The sequence below is a fragment of the Saimiri boliviensis genome, chromosome 10 (assembly GCF_048565385.1).
Source record: "Saimiri boliviensis isolate mSaiBol1 chromosome 10, mSaiBol1.pri, whole genome shotgun sequence".
NCBI classification, from domain to species: Eukaryota; Metazoa; Chordata; class Mammalia; order Primates; family Cebidae; genus Saimiri; species Saimiri boliviensis.
The window spans coordinates 111097016-111120669 of record NC_133458.1 but is presented as its reverse complement, the minus strand read 5'-3'; the positions used below and the strand labels follow the sequence as shown (position 1 = coordinate 111120669).

The 23654-nt window shown below is 47.6% G+C and overlaps 1 protein-coding gene across 1 annotated transcript; it reads right to left on the bottom strand.

The window, feature by feature from the left end:
• Nucleotides 1–4911: 4911 nt before the first annotated feature.
• CCDC201 (coiled-coil domain containing 201) lies at nucleotides 4912–14462 on the bottom strand. The gene is made up of 4 exons (XM_074378833.1): nucleotides 14173–14462; nucleotides 8404–8521; nucleotides 7739–8182; nucleotides 4912–4998 (listed from the first exon to the last, which is right to left on the bottom strand). Exons 1-4 carry the CDS (start codon nucleotides 14460–14462, stop codon nucleotides 4912–4914), a joined length of 939 nt encoding a protein of 312 aa, XP_074234934.1.
• Between the last annotated feature and the right edge of the window lie 9192 nt (nucleotides 14463–23654).

Sequence of the window (23654 nt, the reverse complement as noted above, 5' to 3'; positions counted from 1 at the left end):
CTCCCAAAGTGCTGGGATTACAGGCGTGAGCCACCACTCCCGACCCATTACATGCTATTCACATCCAGTGTTTTACTCATGTACCTTTTTGAATATCGCAATGAAGACATTTTAGATCATATTTAAAATGTAAGATAAACTCTTCATTTTACTAGCCCTTCTTGTATCTTAGAATATCTTGCTGAGATAGTATTGCTTCTTTGGTCTCTTAGAAGTTACTCTAGCTCAGGATGTAATGGTAAGTTCATTTTACATTCACCTTTGTAACACTTTATAGAATGTTTCACCTCATGTCGTAAAAGATAAAACTGATTACACAATCAGTTGATAATTTTTTTTTAAAGTTTGACAGTATCATCTCATTCAAGTTTAGTTGAATGGTGAAGATGGCTTCCATTGTTGTCATTGAAAAATCCTCTGTCAGGTTGTTTTTCCTTTGTGTGTTGCCCTGGGGTTCTTCAAAGAAACAGAACCAAGAAGGCATGTGTGTGCTGTCAGAAAGAGAAAGTGAGGGGGAAAAAACAAGACAGAGAATTTATTTTAAGGAATTGGCTCACATGATTGTGGGGTTAGCAAGTCTGAAGTCTATAGGAAAGGCCAGCAGGCTGAAGACCCAGGGAGGAGATAATGTGGCCACTGTGACCTGTTTTATCAGCAAGGCCTTTATGACCTTCTTCTGCGTTGACCTCCTATCTTATCCTGTGACTTAGAATGCCTTAACTGTTTGGGAGTGTAGCCCAGTAGGTCTCAGCCTCATTTTACCTGGCTCCTATTTAAGATGGAGTTGCTCTGGTTTAAATGCCTCTGACAATAATGGTGACAAAATGACAGTGAGGTCACACTTGGACACTGCTCCTGGGAATTCATACCTCATTAATGGAAACATAATAGGGACAATAAAGCATTGACATCCTTTAACAGTCAACTTCTGGATGCCATCTAACAAAAGTGGTAGACACAAGTACAAGGTTTTTTTGTTTTTTGTTTTTTTAAATGCAAAGGTTATCACTGTTTTATAATGAGAAAAAACTGGGAACTGTCCTAGACAGAATTTTAGAGATGCTCCTCCACGTTCCATGCCCCCAGTCTCCAGAAGCTGGGAGTGGGATGACACATTGCTGCTCCCAGCAGTGCGATGGGCTCTGTGATTGGGCACGCTGGACCTCTCATGAACCCTTAAAGCAGAGAGCTTCTGCTGGCAGCAAGAGCAACCCGTCAGAGGGATTCCAAACCCGAAAAGGTTTTGTTCAGTCCCCCACGCCTTGAAAATCGAGGTGGCCAGGTGGTGAAGAATGGAAGGGCCTTTAGGATCTGTGAGCAGAGCAGCCCCAGCTGACGGCCAGTAAGGGAACAGGGAACGGACCTCAGTCCTACAACAACAAGGAACTGGATCCTGCCAACCTGAGGAGGATGGAGATGGATTCCTGCCCAGATTCTCCAGGTAAGGAGCCACCGTCTCACCCGGAGAAAGCCCAGGCAGAGACCCAGCTGAACCATCGGGACTGTGAGATAATGAATGGATATTGTGAGTGCTGTTTGCGGTCATTTGTTAGGTTGCCAAAGAAAATTAAAATGCAACAGAAACAAATACACTAAACTAATAGAAAGTACTACACGATAGAAAATTGACAAACCAGTTAGATGATTTAAACACATAATGTAGATGTGTAATACAGTGGAATGCTGGCAGTGCCCAGAAATCAGGTCTTTGGACCACACTTAAGTATAAGGGGGCAGAAGGGCTCAGGTGTTGTGTGTAAATATGAAATTTATTTGAGGTAAAAAGAGTTTGATTTCAATAAAGATAAGAGTCTGTGGGCATTTTAAGTTGAATAGCAACTGTACCAAGAATGCATTTCCTTTCAACACAGGTTTCAAAACCGCATTTTCTGCAAAACATATGGGTTTACATACACAGTGAGAGTTGAGATCTTTTCTTGTTTTTTTTTTTTTTTTTTTTTTTTTTTTTTTTTTTTTTTTTTTTTTTGAAATGGAGTTTCACTCTTGTCACCCAGGCTGGAGTGCCATGGTGCCATCTCAGCTCACTGCAACCTCCGCCTCCCAGGTTCAAGCGATTCTCCTGCCTCAGCCTCCTGAATAACTGGGATTACAGGCATGCACCACCACACCTGGCTAATCTTTGTGTATTTAGTAGAGACAAGGTTTCACCATGCTGGCCAGGCTGGTCTCGAACTCCTGACCTAGGGTGATCCGCTCACCTTGGCCTCCAAAATTGCTGGGATTACAGGCATGAGCCACCGCACCTAGCCAAGTTGAGATTTTTTAAAAATCCCAAGTAATTGCTGCAAGTTATAGAACACTTAAGCATGATTTACTTAAGTGAGCATTGTTGGCATCATTGCCAGGGCTCTTGTTTATTATTTTCCTCAAAGATGATCATTAATTTAGAAATTTTGCCCTATATCTAATCTAAGTGGGAAGCACCTGTTCCCCCATGTCCCTCAGTCTGAGAACAGGACTGTCTCCTTTTCCCAGTTTCTCATTATCTCCTGTGCCCAAGAATTTGTAAAGCTTTAGAGCAGCCAAACAGAGACTCAGTTCCACAGGTATGCCTAGGCACTGGGGCAGCAAGACTTGGTCTGTCTTTAGCTGCTTCCTGTAGGTATCTTCTCATGGATGGAACATGTGATGTGCACTGTCTTATTTGTGAAATATCCAAGAGACTGCATTTTGCACACTTTAACTAGAGTACCTATGGATAACTGCATATACTCCAAGTGTGTAAAGACATAATAAGTACATTTTGTTAATACATAGAAGAGAAGATGTATCATGAACATCTAGGAAATCATCTTACATGTGAAAACTTTCTTCTGAGTGCTGGTAATTCCCAATATTTCAAGAACACATTTTCCCATTCACATTATTTTTCTTCCTCCCTGGACTCATTTTGAATTTGAATTTCATTCTTTGGAAAACGAGATAGAATTCACATGGCTATATGCCTGAATCACTGTGCATCAAACACAGACCTTGGGAACAGTTTGCATGATAATAGTTTATTTTTAATAGTAAAGACTGGAAAGAATTACTCTGTAGTATTTATTGTGCAATTATAGTATTTATTGTGTAGAATATGTTGTGTGATTACAGGCCGTTTTTCTGCTTCTTTATACTTTTTAATTTGAAAAATAAACATTTTTTAATCTGGTAATTTTGTAACCAAATAATAGTTTTAACAAAAGAAAAAAGTAAACTTTTTAAATAGCTTACACAGGAGGCACTAGTTCATAAAACTAATAAATGTTTAAACACACTACACAGTAAATAAATTCTTATCACTCAAATAGAACGTCCATTGAAATGTGAAGTTACTATCTAACTACAGCCTCTAATATCTAATCCCTCCTGTGAAGGATCTCATTCTCTGTCTATCGGAAACCTCCAAAGACATGTGGGTGTTTCCAAGGAGAACCCAATTACTGATCAGGAATATTTTCCACCCACCCGGCAGATGTGCAGTAAACTTTTCACCTGTCTCTTAAAACTGAACATACTAGACCTCGCAATGCCCTTAGAATCTATTACGTCCTATCTTTTAAGCCAGTCTGAGATTTCATCTAGGGGTTGCCCGCTTTGCTTTGACTCTAAATGCCAGCCTACCTGCCCACTCACTTGAAGAGAGGCAGTGTAGAACTAGGCTGGAAATGTATGCATTCTTTTTAGAAAGAAAAAAGCAAACTTTTTAGAGTGGAGGATGCAAACATTTATATCAATAAATTCTAGCTCTGTGTACCATAACATGTCCACACACATAGGTCTTGCTGAAGTGTCTTGGGAGGTACTTGGGAGATTTGATGCCGGTTTTGTGTTAAATTGAAGCTACCTGGACAGCTCTTTCTTCTTCCTTACAATATGTATTACCTTCATGTTACTGATGACTTGGGTGGGACCCTGATGTGAGGCAGGGAGCACAGCATTGGAGAGGGAGAGTGTAGGGGATTGGCCCATGGAACTGCTGGAAGTTCAGTTCCTCTAGCCCTACACACTAAACAGTCACAGCCAGCATCCTCAGATTTCCAGAATGCCTTCCAGGTGAGAATCATGGTTTTAGGGCTTTCCTGGAGTGGCATTTCAGGCTCACCAGGACACCTACCCTGCCCCTGATACCAGGTGTGGTGACTCCTGGAGCCTTCCCAGCCATGCTGTGTGGGTGAGCTGGCCTCTGAGTTCCCCTGAGCTTGTCTTTATCTGCAAACATCCTAGGATCCCACAGTCTTGTTTCTTTTACAGCCTCTTGGAGAAGGAGGTGGGTACCCTCCAGGAGTGGGACTGTGGGCACCCCCTCCTCTCAAAACCTGGTCCCCCTTCCACATACGGGAAGGAAACATACATCCCTCACCATTGGTGCTCCGATGAGACTGCTGTGACCATAGGGTTGGAAACCCACCATCCAGTGCAGAGGTTTTCTTTCCAGTTCCTGCCTCAGGTCTTGAATCCCATTATCCCGAATATGCTCACAAGGCATTGGCCCAACTCTTTGTTGAGGGTGATGCATGGCTGTGGAAGCCCTCACCCAGACATCAGCTCTACACTTCACATCGATCTGGGATGGGGTTTCCTCATGATTCGGGAAAGGAAGCGGAAGCTGAGGCTCCGACAAGCAGACCGATGTCCTCAAGGCCACAGCTGGATGGTAGAAAACCCAGGGCTCAAGTCATACACCATGCAAAGCCCTGTCTTCTTTAACCTGCCCTCTCTGCTGACTCTCATCAGTGTCAGTGATGAGGGCCTCCCAGAAGCACATTTACAATCTGAACAACAGATCTTCTCAAACCCATTCTTCCCACCCCATGGGAAGGGCAACAGCACTGGGGGTCAGCCCAAGGAGGGCACCATGTGGACAATTAAGCCAGGCCCAGGCAGGCAGCCCATCCTGGCACCAAGCACTCACTCGGCTTCGATGGTGAGCTCGTGCTGGGTGGCTTCCTCGATGTTCTGAAGCATGTAGATCTCCCACTGTCGCACGCGCTCCATCTGTTCAGAGGAAAGACATCACCTCATAGCAGCATCCATTTATACTGGAGACAAGCTCTTCTGCCGCAAAATGCGCTTAAGAAAAGAAATATCCATCCAGGCCTGCAGAAATTCACCCAAGGTCTGCAGGTGGCCCAGTCAGCCCTATAGGATTCTGCCTCTGTGTGCTTCAAACATACTTCATATGGGACTCACGTGCAGATGGATGAGTATAGGTGAATGGGGTAAGGCGCGGATGAGGCCTGACAAAGGAGGGGACAGAGAAAAGAAGTGCCCGGAAGAGGCCAGAAAGTCTGCAAGCATGGAGTGCAAGAGCCTGCGTGGAAACAGGTGCGTAGGTCAGTCTAGACGGGATTTTGCAACGGTGCTCTCCAGAGGCCCCTCTTCCAGGAGGCTGTTCAGGGCAGTTGCAGCAGGGAAGGAAGGAGGCCTCTCCAGTGCAGCACAGGGAAGACAAGGATGGTGTAATTCCTGACACTAAACATGATGCCAGGACGGAGTAGAGATTGGAGCCTGGAGAGTTTGGGTGGCTTAGCTAGATCACGTGGGGAGTGGCGGGGGTCCACTGGCTAACGATGGCAGGTCCACTGTGGGTCAGCTGTCAGCATCTTCCTAATGTCCTGAAAGTGTAAGACAGAAGTAAATCCACAGGACTGAGAATGAGAAATGTGAGGAGCCTCCAAACGGCCAGCTGTGAGAGCAGAAGGTCTGAGGCCGAGCCAGCAGGAGCCACCAGGAGGCACAGAGACTTCTGGAGCAGAGCCGGAGTGGTCAAGTTTCCAAGCACCCCTGCAGGCCGAGAGAGAGAACCAGGCTGGGGTCTATGAGACCTGTGATCATCCTCTGAGAGCTGAGGGTCTCAGAGGGCTATGCACTACAGGTACCACCTGGAACTCCCAGGAACTCACAGTTTGCCAGAGCAACTTAGGAAGATGCAATAGCCTCTGACCCCACAGAGGGGCCTTGTGGGCATCCAGGCTCAGCTGAGGGCAGCTGGGATGCTTCATTGGGAGCATTCACAGCATGGGTTCCACAATAAGCTCTACCTGTGACGAGACCTACAGGCCTCTTCTCACCTTCAGCTCCCAGAATACCCCAGCCAGTCCCACCTCTCCTGGCAACAGGATGGGAACATTAACCCATGGGGATGCTGACTAGCAGGAGGTGGCTGATGTGGTGCAATGAAGCAGCAGTCAAACCTCAGGCAGCCCTTGGTGGACAGCTTCTACTCAGAACTTGAGACTTTCCATCAGCTCCCACCCAGCCCTGTGACGGCCCCCTCCAAATAGGGAGGCAGCGGCCAGGCACGGCAACAGGACAGCAGGGCATGGCAGAGAGGCTGAAAAAATCCACAGCAAAATCAGCACCCTTGGAAGGTGAGAGAAGACAGCAAGCAAGCCAGGGAAAAGAACACGGGACAGTGCGGTGCGGGAGAGATCCTAGAAAACATCGCCATCACGCAGGAACCTCGGAAGTCGGAACTGAGCAACTCTCCTAAAAAGTAGAAGAAAAGGCTAAATAGCAAATAGCAAAGAATCTCAGACAATCTATCAGGAGGTCCAACATCCACCTGCAGAGGATCAAGACAGAGAACACAGAAGTTCTCCAAGGTTACAAAAGAAAACTATGAGGAAGTCTCCCAGAGTCAAATAGGCCCAGGGAGGGTCCAGCACCTCAGCAAGACTACTCACCCCAAAATAAAGCTCAGCACCACCAAGAACCACAAACGGGACCTGGAGAGGCTTAGGCAGGTAAGAGTCAGGGACAGGGGCACACACAGCCTTCCAGTTCTGACGAAGAGCTCCCAGCCTCCTGGCTGGAAAAGCGCCCCTTCTCAGGAAGCTACTAGAACAAGGCCGGTGAGTAAACCAGCAAATAGGCGAAGAGGCGAACTCTGCCAGGACAGGGCCAGGGCACCTTCCAACTGCCGGCTACCCTGGGGATCAGAGCCCATGTAATCATCTTCTCATTGGGTCCTTTCAGCTTTACAGCATCTCCAATCAGCAAAGGAAGACGATGGCCTGTGAGAGGCAAAGGTGGGTCCCGGACAGTGTGTGCCCTGCTGGTTCTCCAGCTGTGGCAAGGGCCTACAACCCTGGCTATGGTGAAGGTGGGACATCCCTGTCACAGTGGCCCATGGGGAGGCACTGGAGTCACCCTCTCCAGGTCCTTAGAAACTCAAGAGTGCTCCAGGAATGTAACAGCTCCCTCTTCAAAGCATAGGAAGAAGCCAAGAGACTCAGCATAATGAGGCAAATTTTTACTGGAGTAGTCTGTTTTCTGCTATTCTGTAGCAAGATGACTTATCAGACCTTTCCTGTCCCAATATGTCTGCAAAGTCCCCAAAGATGAAAGAGAGTCACCACCCAGACTCCTGTGAGCTAAACAGCAATGGCCAAGCAGCCAGCCAGCAGCAGCCTGGGTCTGAATGTCAGGCCACGAGGCCGGGAAGCTCATGTTCGCCACAGGCAGCACTAGTCATGGGGACCTTGGAGCAGAGAGCTGTCTTAGGACAGGGGAGCAGCAGGTGTCAGAAAGGTTGAATGGCCTTGATCTGGTCCCATGTGACTTCATGTGCAGAGTAAGGGCGTGTTGGCCCCCGAAGTCACAGCCATGGGAGCAGTAACTGGGGAAGGAGGGTGTTGAGCGCTCCATGGCCCAAGCCGTGCCCATTTCCCTAAACTTCAACAGGGACCCAGAACTCCTGGGGGACAGGGATAGGGACAGGGATAATGCATACCGCAGCTGCCCGCTTCTTTGGGTCTCGTCTCTTCCTCCCAGCTGTGTTCAGGATCCCAGGCAATCCGGGGTTTTGTGGCCAGCTCTGTGCCTGGAGGGACTCTTGCTGCTGCTGCTGCTGCTGCTGGGCTAATGAGGCCGACGTGGGCGGCTTTTCCCCGGGAGCTGAGAGGTCCATGCTGGATTCCTTGGAGGCCCAGATAGTAGAAAGCCTCCTTTTCCTGACAGTGGCTGGAGGACTAAACCCTGATGGGTGGGATGGAAGGTCCTGAGAGAAGTGTGCAGGTATTGGGGACCCACTTGGATAGGAGGTGTCTCCTGGTGGCCTTGGGCTCCGGCCCAGGGCTGCCTCCTCAGGGGTGCTGTGTTTCAGGGGCTTTCTCAAGGTGGGACTCCTGGTCACTAGAGAGAGGCTGTCATCCTCAGGGGAGCTCAGTCCTGGATTCTGCAAAGTAAAAACAGAGTTTTGAGTCCTAGAAGGTCGTGGGGAGCCTTGAGACAGGCACTAAACCCTGACCCTGGGTGCATTCTCATTTAAGCATGATGGCCCCACAAAGCAGACCCGAGTTGTCGCCCGGAGAGGAGAGCGTGCAGCACCCAGGGGCAGAACTGCAGGCCCTGAGATGGAACCCTGCACAGGGCTGGACCACATCCCGCTGTGCTTGCCTTTTCATCGAAATTATTATTGTCAAAACAGTAAGCATTGGTCAGAGATGTGTTTTTCAAGGATAGGATTGAAGCATTATTAACTTTTAGGTAAAAATCTTTTTCCGCCAAGAAAGATCTACAAGGCATTGTCAATGAAATCATTTTGCCGTGTAGACTCACAACGTAAAGTCTTACAAACAAGTAAAGCGTGTTGGGCAGGTGGCTCACAGTAGGTGGCATGTGCCCTGGAGGTAACATCCCAACTCCAGGCCCTGGGATGGACTGCAGCAATTCCATCACAGCCAATGGTTTCTTCCAAAAAGAATGCCTTGATTAAGCGAATCATGCTCCTGCACTCACACCCTTTTCTCAGATGCTGATGAACTATATCCAACAAGGACGTCTGTGTTCACCATAAGGTATGTGCCTCTGCAGTGCCTGTTGAAATCTGTCCACGTCAAAGTGGCCTGGCAGCAGATGGAGTTGTCCAGCTGCTTTGTAATGGTCTCTCAGTGCCTCAGACACACACATGCATGCTCCTAACTGGCATCCCTGCTCATCTGGCTGATTTACTACCGATTGAGGTAACTGCCAAAGCAATACCAGATTTTTCATTTTATGTTTAATCCCACTTGAATGGAACAATTTCCTGCATTTATTTTTTGGTACTAGGACTAACAGTGCCCAGTTACAATGTCTGCTGCTGGCAATGACATCCTAAATCTATTAAGGGAGACACTGTCATTCAGGATGTAGAAAAAATGGGAACTTTTCTAAAAGAAGAGAATGTTAAAGATGGAATGATTTTGATATTTCCTGATGCATGCCTGCCAATACTGTATGATTAGCAAGTGCATGCCCATTGCCTGGACAGAGCCAGTAATCATGAGAATGCAGAATGTATCTGGGAAACACTCAGGAAACTGCATCCCTAAAAGCAGGTCCCCTCCAGTCTCAGGTGAAAGCCTAAGAAGTGCGCCAAGAGTCCGCCTGCTCAGGACTGGCTTGTGGCTTCTTCCTGGGGTGATAACTGTGTTGTAAGTTCGAGGACACCACCACTTTGCTAAATTATTGTACACACTGTGCACAGAGAAGATGATCTGGTAGTTAATTTTGGGGGAGGCACAGCTAGAAAGCATTTTAATGACGGTGAAGTAATAAAGAGCTAAGTTTCTCTTAGAACAAAGAGATAGATGAGCACTTGCTTTAAACCTGAGATGGATTAGGAATATTCATTTAAAGTGGTGGGAAAGTGTATTAGTTATTTACTGGGTAATGGATCAAAAGTAATTGGCTTAAAACAGACATCTGTAGTCATGATTTCTATGGGTCAGGAATTTGGGAGCAGCCTTTCTGCACAGTTCTGGCTTAGGATTTCCCATGAGGCTGTCATTGAGGTGTTGGCTTCATTCATCGGAAGACTTGACTGGGGATGGAGGGTCTATGCCAGGCATCCCCAAACTATGGCCCGCGGGCTGCATGCAGCCCCCTGAGGCCATTTATCCAGCCCCCCGCCACACTTCAGGAAGGGGCACCTCTTTCATTGGTGGTCAGTGAGAGGAGCACAGTATGTGGCGGCCCTCTAACAGTCTGAGGGACAGTGAACTGGCCCCCTGTATAAAAAGTTTGGTGATGCCTGGTCTATGCCAAGTTGGCTTACTACCCACATGACCTGCAATTTGGTGCTAGCTATTGGCAGAAAGAAACTGAGGCCTCTTCATGGGGTGCTGAGCATCCTCCAGACACAGAACTAGTCTCCTCCAGGTAGAGTGGGCCAAAAGAGCACAGCATGGAGGCTGCCATGTCTTTGTATAATCTAACTTCAGAAGTGACACTCCTTCGCTTCTGCAAATCCACTGCTTGCACCAGTCGGCTTTCTTCAATGTAGGATCAAAACTCCACAAACTCATGACTACCAAATGATGATGGTGACTGAGGGTCATCTTAGGGACTGGCTGACATAGACAAGATAGTGACGATCACATTTAAGGAGAAACCAGAGTCCCTGGTCCGTGGCCCCCCACCTCCCATTCCCAATGTGAGGCCTCAGGACTCCCCTCATTCTTCAGAGCACAAATGGCTGGACATAGAATGGAAAGAGTCTCACATCATTCTCGGAGATGAGTTCTGTATTTTTCAAAGCCAGCACTCTGACATGGTTTTTGCATCCATTCTAGGCAGGACCCCTTCCTCGACCACCCCGCATCAGTTTTCAGGGAAAGGCGCTGCAGTGCTTCAGCACAGCTCTAACTTTCTAAGTGAATTCACCTTGTTTAAGTCAAGCAATACAGAAACAAACAAGTTACACTAGCAAGTTTGGTAGAAAGTCCAGTCTTAACCCTTCTCTAGTTCTTCTCCCTCTAGGTAACTTCCTTTAGCAACGTGTTACCTCTCCTTCCAATACATTTCCACGTAAGCAAATGTGACACAGGCATCCCACATATAAAGGAGAAAACTTAGGTAACTGCATACATGGAATCATAATATACTTCGTTACATAGTTTTTTACATCCTTGATGATTTCCCATGTCACCGACTCTTCTGAACAAAACATGAGCAATAGAATATTTGGATGCGATAGTATAAAAACATAATGAGATAGTATAAAAATAGTGTTTTACTTCCCACTAAGGCCTTAGAATGAGGCCAGGGCAGAAGAGGTTTGAAAAAAATGTGGTCTAGGGAAGGTTCTTCCTGGAACCATCTATTCAGCAGAGTGTGCTGGAACATTTAAAATCTGTTCTCACTGATTTCTTACAGCATTCTTATGAGGTGAGTATGGTTGTAGTCAAGTCACCAAGGGAAATATTCAAACCCAGATGGTTGATTGGCCTGAAACAGAGCAGCAGCAACAATGAGATGTGAACTGGAGTTGGTAAAAACAAGGCTTCCCCAGGAGCAACTGTTCTGCAGAGGTCTGGCTTCACACCCCAAACCCCTCAGGCTTGACCCGAAAGAAGGGAGGGAGTGCCTCCTCCTTTTGGGTGGATGAGTTGATCACAACAATTTACAGAGCTTCTACTGTGTCACTCTTGGGGTATGTTTATTTTGTACATTGTTTCCTTCAGTAAAACCTTTAAAAATGGATTTGTTTCAACTCCAAATAACCTGAAGGGGAGGATTTACTCCAGGGCCTGACTCAGCATCAGAAACTGCTAAGCTGCTTTCCAACCTGCCTGAACCATTTTCCACCCCACCAACCGGCCTCCCTTACACCGCCGGTGGGCTGGAAGAGTGGTACAGGCACATTGGAAAACTGCTGCTCTACAGTTTATTGTTCCACATCCTTCTCTTTTTTTTTTTTTTTGAGATGGAGTCTCGCATGGTTGCCCAGGCTGGAATGCAGTGGCGTAATCTTGGCTCACTGCAATCTCTGCCTCTTGGGTTCAAGCAATTCTCCTGCCCCAGCTTCCCAAATAGCTGGAATTATAGGCGTGTGCCACCACATCTATTTTTTTGTATTTTTAGCATAGATGGGTTTTTGCCATGTTGGCCAGGCTGGTCTGGGACACCTGGTCTCAGGTGATCCACCCACCTCGGCCTCCCAAAGTGCTAGGATTATAGGCATGAGCCACCATGCCTGGCAGTTGCTCCACATTCTTACCAGAATTTGGCACAGCCAATGTTTATTTTTTTAAAAAGTTTTCTGACAGGCTAATGATGGTATCTCATTTGCACGAGCAGCATATTACTTGCATGGTAGTTTTGATTTGCATTTCTGTAATAAGTCTTTTCATGTATTTATTTACCATTGCTATGACTCCTTTGGTAAGCTAAAAGAACTAAAAGCCAAACATACTTTTCATGTTAATAAAGGCAAACAATAAACTCACCTATTACAACACTAAGATGGGATTAGAAAGCAAAATCCAATTATACCTTGCATGCAGTGAGACATATCTAAGACAAAGTACTGTAGAAAGATTCAAAGTAGAATTATGGGCAAAGATAATGCCATAGAAGTAAAAATGAAAACACGTGGACATCAATATTTATATTGGAAAAGGTTGAATTTATGGCAAAAGATGTTAAATAAGACCAAACTGAAAGTAAAGCGTAATACAAAGAAAAACCAACATGCATAGCTGTTATGATTACTTTATAACAGACAATATAGCATCAACATTCACAGAGCAAAATCCTAGGAAAAAATAAAGGAAAAAGAGAAATGAAGTAGTAACTGAGACTAATTCACCTTCGTAAGCCTATGCTAGATCATGGCTGGAGGGGGACAGGGTCAGTCAAATCCCATGGAAGATTATCTTGTTTCTTGGAGGATAATCAGCACTTGGAAAGGAGACCCTAAATTCTTTTATTTCAAAAGATGAGATCTCAGAGTAAAGTTAAGAAACAGGGGTGAGAAGAAAGTCTGGGAATTCTTTCAAACAGAAACTGCAAGGTTAATGTATTTTTATTAACAAACTACTTTTAACCTATTTACAAAAGTGAACTAACATCAATAATTGAATATTGATAATTCGAGATTTTCTGATAAAATATTGTAACATATTGAAAGCTTACAGAGAAAACAATTTAGTATTGTTTTACAAATATACGCCCAGAACAGATGACCCAGACATACATATGAGGACTTCATGTAGCAAAAGTTACATCTCAAATAATTAGAGAAGAATATGTTTTTGTTCTCTTTCATCACATGTTGCTCTGGTTGGTTGGCCACTTGGAAAAAAATCAACAGTGAAGCCAAGTCCCTATACCTCATGACTTACACTAAAATAAATCACAAGGAATCTAAGATTTAAAAAATTCATAAATTACCAGAAAATAAAACAGAAAAAACTTTAAAAATCTGAAACAAAGTTGGGTTCCTATATCACATTATTCACCAAGATAAATGCCAAGTGGATTAAAGACGTACATGTAGAAAACAAAGCCATAACAGTATTGGAAGGAAATACCAGTGCATTTTCTATAAGCTTATGTAAGGTTTTGCTATGACTCACAACGTAGAAGCCATAAAAGAACTAGACTACATGTAAACTTTTAAAACCTTTTCCAAAAAAGGAAAGAAAAAAGATGGACCAATGAAAAGATAAAAGACGAATCACAATTTCTATAAAAGATAAACAAGCAGCGAATCTTTTAGAAAAACACCTAACAACCTGATGGAGAAATCCACAAAGTTTCTGAACAGTTCATATAAACTGGTCCTTCAGTGTACACATGCTGAACCTCATTCTCAGTAATAAAAATGCAGATCAAAATGAAACCAAAATGCCCATTTGGTTTTAACTATTAGACTTTTAAAATTTAGAAGTACGAACACTTTAGACAAGGCAGAGAGGAACTTAGAACATCTTCTATGGAAGGCAGTTTGGTAGCACTCAAATGTGTTAAGTTAGTATTTTATTTGGCCACCAACTCCTTTTCTGGAGAGTTACTCTGCAGAAGGATATTCTTGAAGCAGCTAAAAACAGTTTCCTTATGGTGGGGGAAGGGCTGAGTGGAGGACAGCAGCCGTCACTGTGGATCTTACGCTTTTGAAACTTTCTGCTCTTATGCTTTTGATCACTTTTGAAACCATAGGCATGCATTTTCTATTTATAAATAAATTAAAAAAAAAGAATCCCTACTTCTCTGATAAAGAAGCCCAGGCACAGGGAGATTAGGAATGGGAGATCCAGGGCTGCCGGCTTGGGAGAGGGAGTTACAGAGCTGTCTGCAATACCAGGTGCTAAGGACCGGTTTTAACTTCAGGTGGGATTGTGAGCTACTTCTGCAGGATGGCAGTTCCTTTTGCATCTAGAGCATGCGTTGTCCTGTCACTGTGCCCTGGGGCTGCTGGTCCCCTCGGTGGTCTGGCTTTCTTGAAGGGCTGTGGCTAAGGTGGCTCTTAATGCTGAGGTTCCAAAGTCTTCCTGAGACAGGCCAGAGGAGGAGGAGGACCAGTGCCCAGTGTCTCCGGACAGGACACCCGACCCCACCTGATGTCGCTGAGACTGAGCATGGGCTCTGCGGATTCTGGAAGGTCTGGGACACACCTGGGGCCTCAGAGCCCAGGCTGGGGAGATTTGGAGGTCCAGGGGCTCTGGCAGAAGGTCTCTCCTGCAGGCCATGATGTGGGCATCAAGAGGAGACTCTGGGTAAGGCTCCTGAGGTCCCCAGGGTATTAATGCCTGGCCTGCCCAACCCACAGACAGCCAGGACCAGGCCACAGCTTTGTACCAGCTCAGGACAGGGCCAGGCCTCAGGCCAGCCCTCACCCAACCTCCTGCTCGGTCAGCCTTGAGCTCCCTCCCTTCCCACCCACCCACCACCTCTTACAGTATCCAGCTAGATCTCACTCCCAGGCTGTACCCCTCCCTACCTACCGGTGCTCCCGGCTCCATCCTGCTTTGCCCCTGGGGCTGTCTTCCAAGTGGGCAGTTGCAGCACCCACCCTGGGGCGTCAGTGCCAAGAAATACCTGCTGTGTCCTCACTTAGGCCGAGGCAGGTGTGCAGGAGCCCACCTGAGCCCGAGTGAGCCTGATAGCCACGCCACTGCGCACGTGCGGGGCAGGTTTCCCTCGCCCTCTAGCTTTTCCCCTTGTTGGTTTCTGTTGTGTGCACCTGAGCCTGTGGGAAGTGAAGGCCGGCAGGGACACTTGTGGGCGCCCCAGCAACAAGTCACCTGTGCCAAATGCTGTTTGATGAGCATCCTCACAACAACTTATAGGAATGGCAATTGCCACCCAACTCAATCCACAAGGCAACTGAAAACAAACACATTGTGAAGCTCAGAAGACCCACAATGACTGGACTTCAAGATAGGTTTCCCTGCAGAAAACTCCTCACCAGTCCCTTCATTTAGTGCTTCTCAAACTTGAGCTGCTCAGAACTTCCTGGGGCCTAGTTAGAGCTGGGAGTGCTGGGCCAGCTACAGTTCCTGATTGAGCGGGCCTGGGCAGGGACACGTGATTAGTATCACCTGACGACTCCCAAGTGCTGCTCTGCTTTAGGTCCACTTAGGAACCCCTGCATGAAGGAAAGGCAACATGTGCCACAGAGTGATGGCAGATGACTCTTTACCAACCTATACAAAAGCTGAGCTACACTCATAGTAATCTCTTACCATGCCTTAAGTTTTGTGGGGGATGCAACTAAATAGAGCAATTCAGAAGCTAGTCATGACTAGAATGATCCGTGGGAGTTTGTTCTTCGACATAATCTCAGTTTTCTAACAACCCCAAAGCAAAGCATTTAGGATGCCTATTTTATTTTATTATTCATTTACTTACTTTTTGTTGGTTTGTTTTTGAGACAGTCCTGCTCTCTCTCCCAGGCTGGAGTGCAATGCCAGCATCTTGGCTCACTGTGACCGCTGCCTTCCAGGCTCAAAGGATCCTTCTGCTTCTGCCTTCTAAGTAAGCTGGGACTACAGGTGCATGCCACCATGGCTGGATAATTTTGGTACTTTTTGGTAGAGATGGGCTTTGCCATGTTGCCCAGGCTGGTCTCAAACTCTGCAAGATCTGCCCACCTTGGCCACCCAGTGTACCAGGATTACAGGTGTGAGCCACCACGCCCAGCCAATAAACCTATTTAAATAAGGGAAAGACAGACCACAGTGGCGTGGCAAATTGCTGGAGTTCAGCTAGCGGTATTCTGCAGAACCAAGACAAGAACCCAAGACCGTCTGACTCCAGAATAAATGCTTTTTAACCCTGGCTACTCTGTATTGTTTTTCTGAATTTTGCCACTAAGTTGCCATGTGATTTTGGTGAATGAATGCTGTCACTGGCTCTCTCCTTTCTCTGTAACATGAAATGCTATGCACATAGGAACCTAAGTGAGGAGGTGTGGCTACAGAGCTAAGGGACTCCCAGAGCCCAGGCCTGTGTGCAGCATGCAAAGCTGAAGCCTATAGTGGATGCTCACCCTCACCCCTGAAAGTTCGCTTTCAGAACACTCAGTGGCAAGAGAAGTTGAGATTCCTGAATGCTGAGTTCTTCCAAGGCTTCAGAGGGCACTAGAGAGGGTTTGCCAGACAGCAGGCAGCCCCCACGAAACCCATCCCAACTTGTACTGGTTGGCACAGAGCAATACAGCCAAGTGACTGGCTGCAGGTTCAAATGCTGAGGGTGGCTCAAAAGTCTACCCTGGGGGTGGTGTTCTTGGGGTATAGCCTTTCTGGAGTGCAAGTTGGTGCTAATGTACGATACACTTAAAAGTATGGATGGGCTGGGCTCGGTGGCTCACACCTGTAATCCCAGCACTTTGTGAGGCCGAGGTGGGTGGATCACGAGGTCAAGAGATTGAGACCATCCTGGCCAACATGGCTAAACCCCGTCTCTACTAAAAATACTAAAAATATTAGCTGGGTGTGGTGGCTCACGCCTGTAGTCCCAGCTACTTGGGAGGCTGAGGCAGGAGAATTGCTTGAACCCGGGAGGCAGAGGTTGAAGTAAGCTGAGGTCGAGCCATTGCACTCCAGCCTGGTGCCTGGTGACAGAGTGAGACTCTGTCTCAGAAAAAAAAAAAAAAAAGTATGGATGGCCTCGAATCAGCAATTCCACTAGTATGAGTATGTCAGGAGAGAATCAAACGGAGTCGTTCTTTATTTCCTGTTACTGGTAGCCATGGAGTACTATCTTTAAGAGCTCAAATAGATGCAGTGTGCATAGCCAGGGAAAGGACACTGGTGACATAAATTAGAACGAATCTGTGGGAAGGAATACTTTGCAGCCAATAATATGTGAATGTGAACATGTGTATGTGCATGTATGTACACATATGTGCATATATACACTACAGACAAGACATTTGTGATACATTAAAGGAGAAATAAGTGACAGAATAGGCAGTATAGTGTGATCTCATTTTAAAAATGACTCAGGGCCAGGCGAGGTGGCTCACACCTATAATCCCAGTACCTTGGGTTGTCTTGGTGGGTGGATCACCTAAGGTCAGGAGTTTGAGATCAGCCTGACTAAAATGGCGAGACTCCCGTCTCTACTAAAAATACAAAAATTAGCCAGGCATGGTGGTGTGCACCTGTAGTCTCAGCTACTCAGGAGGCTGAGGCACGATAATTGCTTGAACCCGGGAGGAGGAGTCTTCAGTGAGCCAAAATTGTACCATTGCACTTCAGCCTGGGTGATAGAGGAAGACTCTGTTTCAAAAACAAACAAACAAACGCCAGCCCAGGCATATATTTACACCCATATCCAAAATGAGACACACGGAATTGGTAGTGTTGGTGATATCCAGATGGCAGGATGGTGGATATACTTCAATATCACTTAATTGTTTTGCATTTTTCTAAAAACAGCACATAATGAGGAAGAGTTTTTGAAAGCAAAGCTCCCTTGGCACAGTCAGTTTATTTTCCAGATGGGGAGACTGAATGCAGCAGACGGGAGAGGCTTGTCCAGGGTACTGAAGTGAGACAGGAGGGCTGCTTCGTCCTGGTGCCCGGTTCCCGCTCAGGTCTCTCTTCCCCGTGCTGTGTTGCCTGGGCATGATTGAGGACAGAGTGATTTGTTCTTAGACTGGAGTCTTGAATTACTTTCGAAGGCGTAAGAGTCTAAGTTCCCTGTCATAAGGCCTTAACAGTCCCAGGCAAGGATGAGACAGATGCCCAGGACAAGTATTTGTCAGAAGTACCACTTGGCCCCAAAATAGTGGCCTGCAGAGATGATCACGCCCTATTCCCCTGAACCTGTCAATCGTTCTGTCACATGGGAAAAGAGATTTTGCTGATGGAATTGAGGGTCACATCTTAAAATTGGGAGAGTATGCTGGGGAGCCAGAGGACAACGGAGTGTGCCCTGGTTAGAGGGGGTCAGAGGGCAGGAGAGAGGGGCAGGCAGCATCAGAGAACCATCAGGGTGAGCATGTAGAGTCTTGTAGGGGACAAAGAAACCACAGTGTCTTTTCTGGAGGGCTCTCCTGAGCACAGGGCCAAGTCCAAGGAAGAAAACAGTAACTCCGATAACCACCGTGACCACCCTCTTTCCCCAGTAAGGAACTCTGACCTCCCACAGTGTAATATTTTCTACCGCAACACTGGTGCAGAAAAACCTGATGTGGCAGCTGCTTTCCATTTGTCTATGGGAAAACCGAGGCACAGAGACATCAGGCAACTTGTCCAAGGTCACACTGCTGCTGAGGACCCAGCCTGGGCCCCATCCCATGTCCCAAATGCAGCACAAAGCTGGCCAGGCCACCCCCAGGGTCCTTTCTGCTGACCAGGCCACCCCCAGGACCTTCTGACCTCTAGGTCCCCAGAGTTGCCTTTTGACTCTAGGGTTGCCTTGATCTCTTGACTTCAGAGTTGCCCTGACCTCCTGAATCTCAGGTCTCTGTGACCTCCTGGCACATAGGTGCACAGGTTTGGGCACAGTGTAAGGATATTTTGTTTGTGTCTGTGAATAATACAATTGGGAAATCAAAGTGTGTTTCTACAGAGTGGTGTTTAGGCTGGCACTAGGTGGCAGCTGTCAGGTACTGTCAAGGCCATCACTGGACAGCAGGCAGGGGAGAAGCCATGCATGCACCTCCAAGGAAAGATTAAAATGATTGCAGCATTATTTGTAATGAAGAAAAGTTGGAAACAAACCACAGTCCAAGTCCCCCAAAAGTAGCGTGCTGTAGTTCTCATAAACATATGATGATGCTCATACTGTGACTCCAGTGATGGCACCCCATGTGATATGCACACCGTATGCAGGTGATGGCACCCCGTGTGATATGCACGCTGTATGCAGGTGATGGCACCCCATGAGGCATGCACGCCGTATGCAGGTGATGGCACCCCATGTGATATGCACACCGTATGCAGGTGATGGCACCCCATGTGGCATGCATGCTGTACGCAGGTGATGGCACCCCATGTGGCATGCACGCCGTACGCAGGTGATGGCACCCCATGTGGCATGCACGCCGTACACAGGTGATGGCACCCCATGTGACACGCATGCCGTACTCAGGTGATGGCACCCCATGTGACACGCACGCCGTATGCAGGTGATGGCACCCCATATGACATGCACGCCGTACGCAGGTGATGGCACCCCATGTGGCATGCATGTCGTAGGCAGGTGAGGGCACTCCATGTGACATGCACGCCGTATGCACACTGTATGTAAGTGACAGCACCCTGTGTGATGGGCACATTGTACACAGGTGACAGTATCCCATGGGATGGGCACACTGCGACTTGGGGAATGAGAGCTCTTTTTACCTCAGGATCATTGCTGCCTGGCCGGGTCATGAAGTCCTACAGAACCAGGGTCACCAGTCATTAGTGCCTGCAGCTGTGCTATAATTGACAGCCTTTGCTCCAAGTCAGTGTGTGTAGGGAGTGCAGCAAGGGTCTGGGCACCTGAGGAGAGTAATTTGACAGCTTTATCCTGGGGTGAGAGAGGTTCTGCTGCCCCTGTGGGGTGACCTACTGTGGGGTGGGGTGAGTGGCAGCCCTGGTGTTTGCGTTGGACTGATGGCCTCACAAGCACACTGAGGCTTCTTGCCGAGAGAATGCCCAAGTCTAAATGAGAGAGCTGGCAGAGGCTGTGGTTCATGGGGTGAGTTCAGTGGGTCAACCTGGTACAGGAATTTTCACCTCACTAAAGTGATGGACACTTCCCACCATCTAGTGAATTCAGGCTTGATTAAACAACACTATGCCTAATGTAGTAGAGTCATGACTTTCCTGAAGCTCATGCATGGTCCCAGGTGAATGTCGTCTTCTACCAAATCATCTTAGTTTGTATATGGGTGGCAAAGATTCTTGGGGGAATGAAACGCAAGTGTCTCCGGGGAAATGAGCCACAGGGAGCTCTGGTGTCCTGGTGGCTGCTCCTCATTTCCCTCCGCCACCCAGGCTCTCACCACCCAGCTGCAGCAATGATAGCTCAGCCTCTTTATTTCTTCCCTCAAATGTATCTGCTACCCTCATCTCTCACTTCTTATGGCGTGGTTTTGTGCAAGTGCAGGCCCAGAAGGGCTTTGTGAACTCATGGCCTCAGACTTGAGCATGCAACAGATTCTCACAGGGGGCTTGCTAAGTAACTGAGTGTAAGGTGCGTCGCCTGGGGATCGGCATTTCTACACATCTAGGTAGAAATGCCAATTAGTGGTCTATACCACCCCACTTTACACAGAGGTGAGCTGTTAGGAGGAGTCTGTGGCATGAGCAGCCTTGATACAGGGGAAGCACAACAGAATGAAGATGAAGAGCAGCTGCCCTGTGTTTGGCACTTGGTACCTGCCCTCTTTCACCCAGCCCATGGCGCCCTGAATGCAGATGCATTGGGATGGCCTCACTTCCGCCACCAACACTGAGATTCAGACCCTGCTCTTCTGACAGGGCCCCTGGGGCTCCGACTGGGACACATTTGTGCTCCTCCTGCATTTAGAATCTGGGCTTTGTTGACGTGACGAGCTGGGTGACTTTTCCACTGTGATTAGGGGGGAGCATGGGCGTGAGCTAGTTTTTCAAACTTTTTTTCAGTTTGCGGAGCGGTGCTCTTCATCCTTGGGAGATAAGGGTGGATGCAGGGCCTTTGCTCAGCCTTACATCATCCCCTGTGTTGATCACGGAACACAAACAGAACGTCACTTTGTTTTTCTTCCCCCATGTTAAAACAACTTCCTTGGTGTCCCTGGATTGCAGCATTTCTTCCCTTTGAAAGTTTGACTTTGCTCTTGACTCTTGTATTGTTTTTCAGAGCATGCATTGCCCAATTTTCAGCTGCTGGTGAGTAAGCAGCACACTGCACTAAGGCAGAATTGGAAGCAGTGGATCATGGAAATGCCTGTGTGATTGCACCACCCCAGAGGCCCCAGCCTCTGCCTGTGGCAGTGGAATGAACCATCATGCAGCTCAGGATAATAGCTCCTGTTCATGCAGTGCTTTCCTGTACCAAGTACTCCATCATCCCAATCTTTCGGGGTGAAAAAACGGAGGCTTGGGGCCTTAAGCATCATGCTAGGACATAGAAATCTAAGGCTCATGCACAGTCTTGCTCCAGAGCTGCTCTGCTGCTGCTACTTCCCAGCTTTCATAACCTCCCTTTCAAGGGCTAGCACAACTGTCAGAGTTGAGTTGTTGAGTGCAATGGGCAACATTGTTCTTGCAGTTCCCACAACAAAAAGACAGATGCATCATGAAGTGCCATCAAATTACTGGCACAGGCCGTGTGTGGCCCTGTTCATAGACACCCAATCAAGTGACACAATGGGACTGCTGTGATGATGTGTCCCTCACGTTTTCTCAGCCACTGATAGTGGTTTCCTTTTCTTTGCAGCACAGAGAATTTGCAATGAGGCGGGAAGTCTCCTGGTCCCTGGTTTAATACCCTTTTTGGCTCAGCTGATTTAATATAAAATCCATATCTAGCACTAAAAGCTTTCCACACTTACCCCAAACAACTGTTCATCCCTGCCTCCCAAAAGATGCTACCAGTTGCTGCTGCACATGCAGACACCTCTGGCCCTAGCCCATACCAAATGCCTGTAAGGAGGGCAGGAAGTAAAGGCTTTGATTTGGGCAAAGAAAGGGCTTCACCTCCAGTTGGTGGTGATGAGAACTACTGGCAACTTTGGCATTCGTGGCTTGGCATGAGGTATGCCCAGTATAGTAAGTGCTTATGAAACACTGGCTCCTCCGCCCCTCCCTGCTCTCGTGCTCTGATTCCAGGTGCCCTTTGAACTTGGATTCACAGTTCTTCATCAAATTGAGGCATGGGGCACCTATTGGTGCCTGTGTTGTGCTGGGCAGAAGGACATCTACATGCTTGCCTCTGTTCTCTAAACCAGGTGAGACACACGTGTGTGAGCACACACACACACACACACACACACACACACACACACGTAGATAGGCATTTATTTTAGCTCTTCAACATGAGTATAACCCAATGTGACATCAGGTTTCAGGCCCCTACAGGGGGCCACCGAAGTCAGGCTGTGCAGAGGCAAGACATTTATGGTGGGTCCCAGAGATGGAGAAGGGGTCACAGGAGGAAGGAACAGTACCATGTCAAAGGCCCCTTAGAGTAGACGGTGACCCCCAAAGACCATACAGAAACACATGGTTGTGTGGGTGGTTCCAGGAAGTCCAAGGGGCCTTGAGCCAAGGCATGGACCTCGCCTACGGCTCTCTGGCCTTCCTTATCTGTCTCCAGCTCTTCCTCTCACCGGTTTTGGTGGCTCTGGGGGCCATCCCATCTGAAGCATCGTTCCATATTCTCCTTCTTGATGTTCTTTTCTTTCTTTCATTCATTAATCACAATCTGCAGTGCATTTGTTAAAGTATTTGTTTACTGTTTTTCCTCCTCTAGATCTTTGGGGGTGAGGCTCTGCCTCCTTCATGGCTGATCCTCAGCTTCTGTCTGGGTGTCTGGCTGGTGCTAGGAAGGGTGGAGGAATAAGGGGTCCCCAGGCACCTGCTCCCTCCTGGTGATCTTTCAGAACCAACCGTCCTTCCTTCCTTCCTTCCTTCCCTCCTCTCTTTCCTTCCTGTCTTTCTTCCATTCTTTCTTTCTTTCTACCCCCCTCTCTCTCTTTCTTTAGACAGGGTCTCACTCTGCCATCGAGGCTGGAGTGCAGTGGTGCAATCATAGTTCATTGTAGCCTCAAACTCCGGGGTTCAAGTGATATTCTCACCTCAGCCTCCTGAGCAGCTGGGACTACAGTCATATGCCACCACACCTGGCCAATTATTTTTATTTTTGTAGAGACAGGGTCATGCTTTGTCACCCAGTCTGGTCTCAAATTCCTGGCCTCAAACGATTCTTCCACATCATCCTCCCAGCGTTGGAATTATAGGCATGAGCCACTGTGCCTGACTCAGAACCTCCTTTGGAAGGATGCCCACTCTCTTAGCCTGCTTATACCTCTGTGGTGGTGGCCTGCTGCCCTAACAAGGAGCCTAGCCCCTTTGCACAGCCTCCAGGTCTCCTCGTGCCTGCTCGCCTGGCTGCTCGCCTGTCGCTCCCTGCCTGTTATTCCAGCTGCCAGGGAGGAAGAACTACCGGCTCTTACCTGAACACACTGCCCTCTTCCCAGCCGTCTGCTATCACCCCACCATCATCTCTGTTCTCTCACAATGCACACCCCATCCTTTGCTGGTTAGGAGGAGCCCACTTACCCTCCAAAACCAGCCACGGCTAGCAGCTTATGGAGACGTTCCCCGACACGAACAGACCTGCTGTCTCTTCCTACCTCATTAATCCTAAGATTAATGAGATTGCAAGTAGCCCTTGACAGAACACCTTCCTACCAGAAGGGGGCAATACTGGGGCTCAGTGTAAGGCAGCCCATC

Excerpts from the sequence above, each read along its gene's own strand:
- CCDC201 (XM_074378833.1), bottom strand. The coding sequence starts at position 14,462 with ATGGCCTGCAGGAGAGACCTTCTGCCAGAGCCCCTGGACCTCCAAATC. Across the intron at positions 8,522-14,172 it reads ACCAGCAGCCCCAGGGCACA|ATCTTTCTTGGCGGAAAAAG; the intron begins GTGACAGGACAA and ends AATGCCTTGTAG. Across the intron at positions 4,999-7,738 it reads CAAAGAAGCGGGCAGCTGCG|ATGGAGCGCGTGCGACAGTG; the intron begins GTATGCATTATC and ends TCCTCTGAACAG.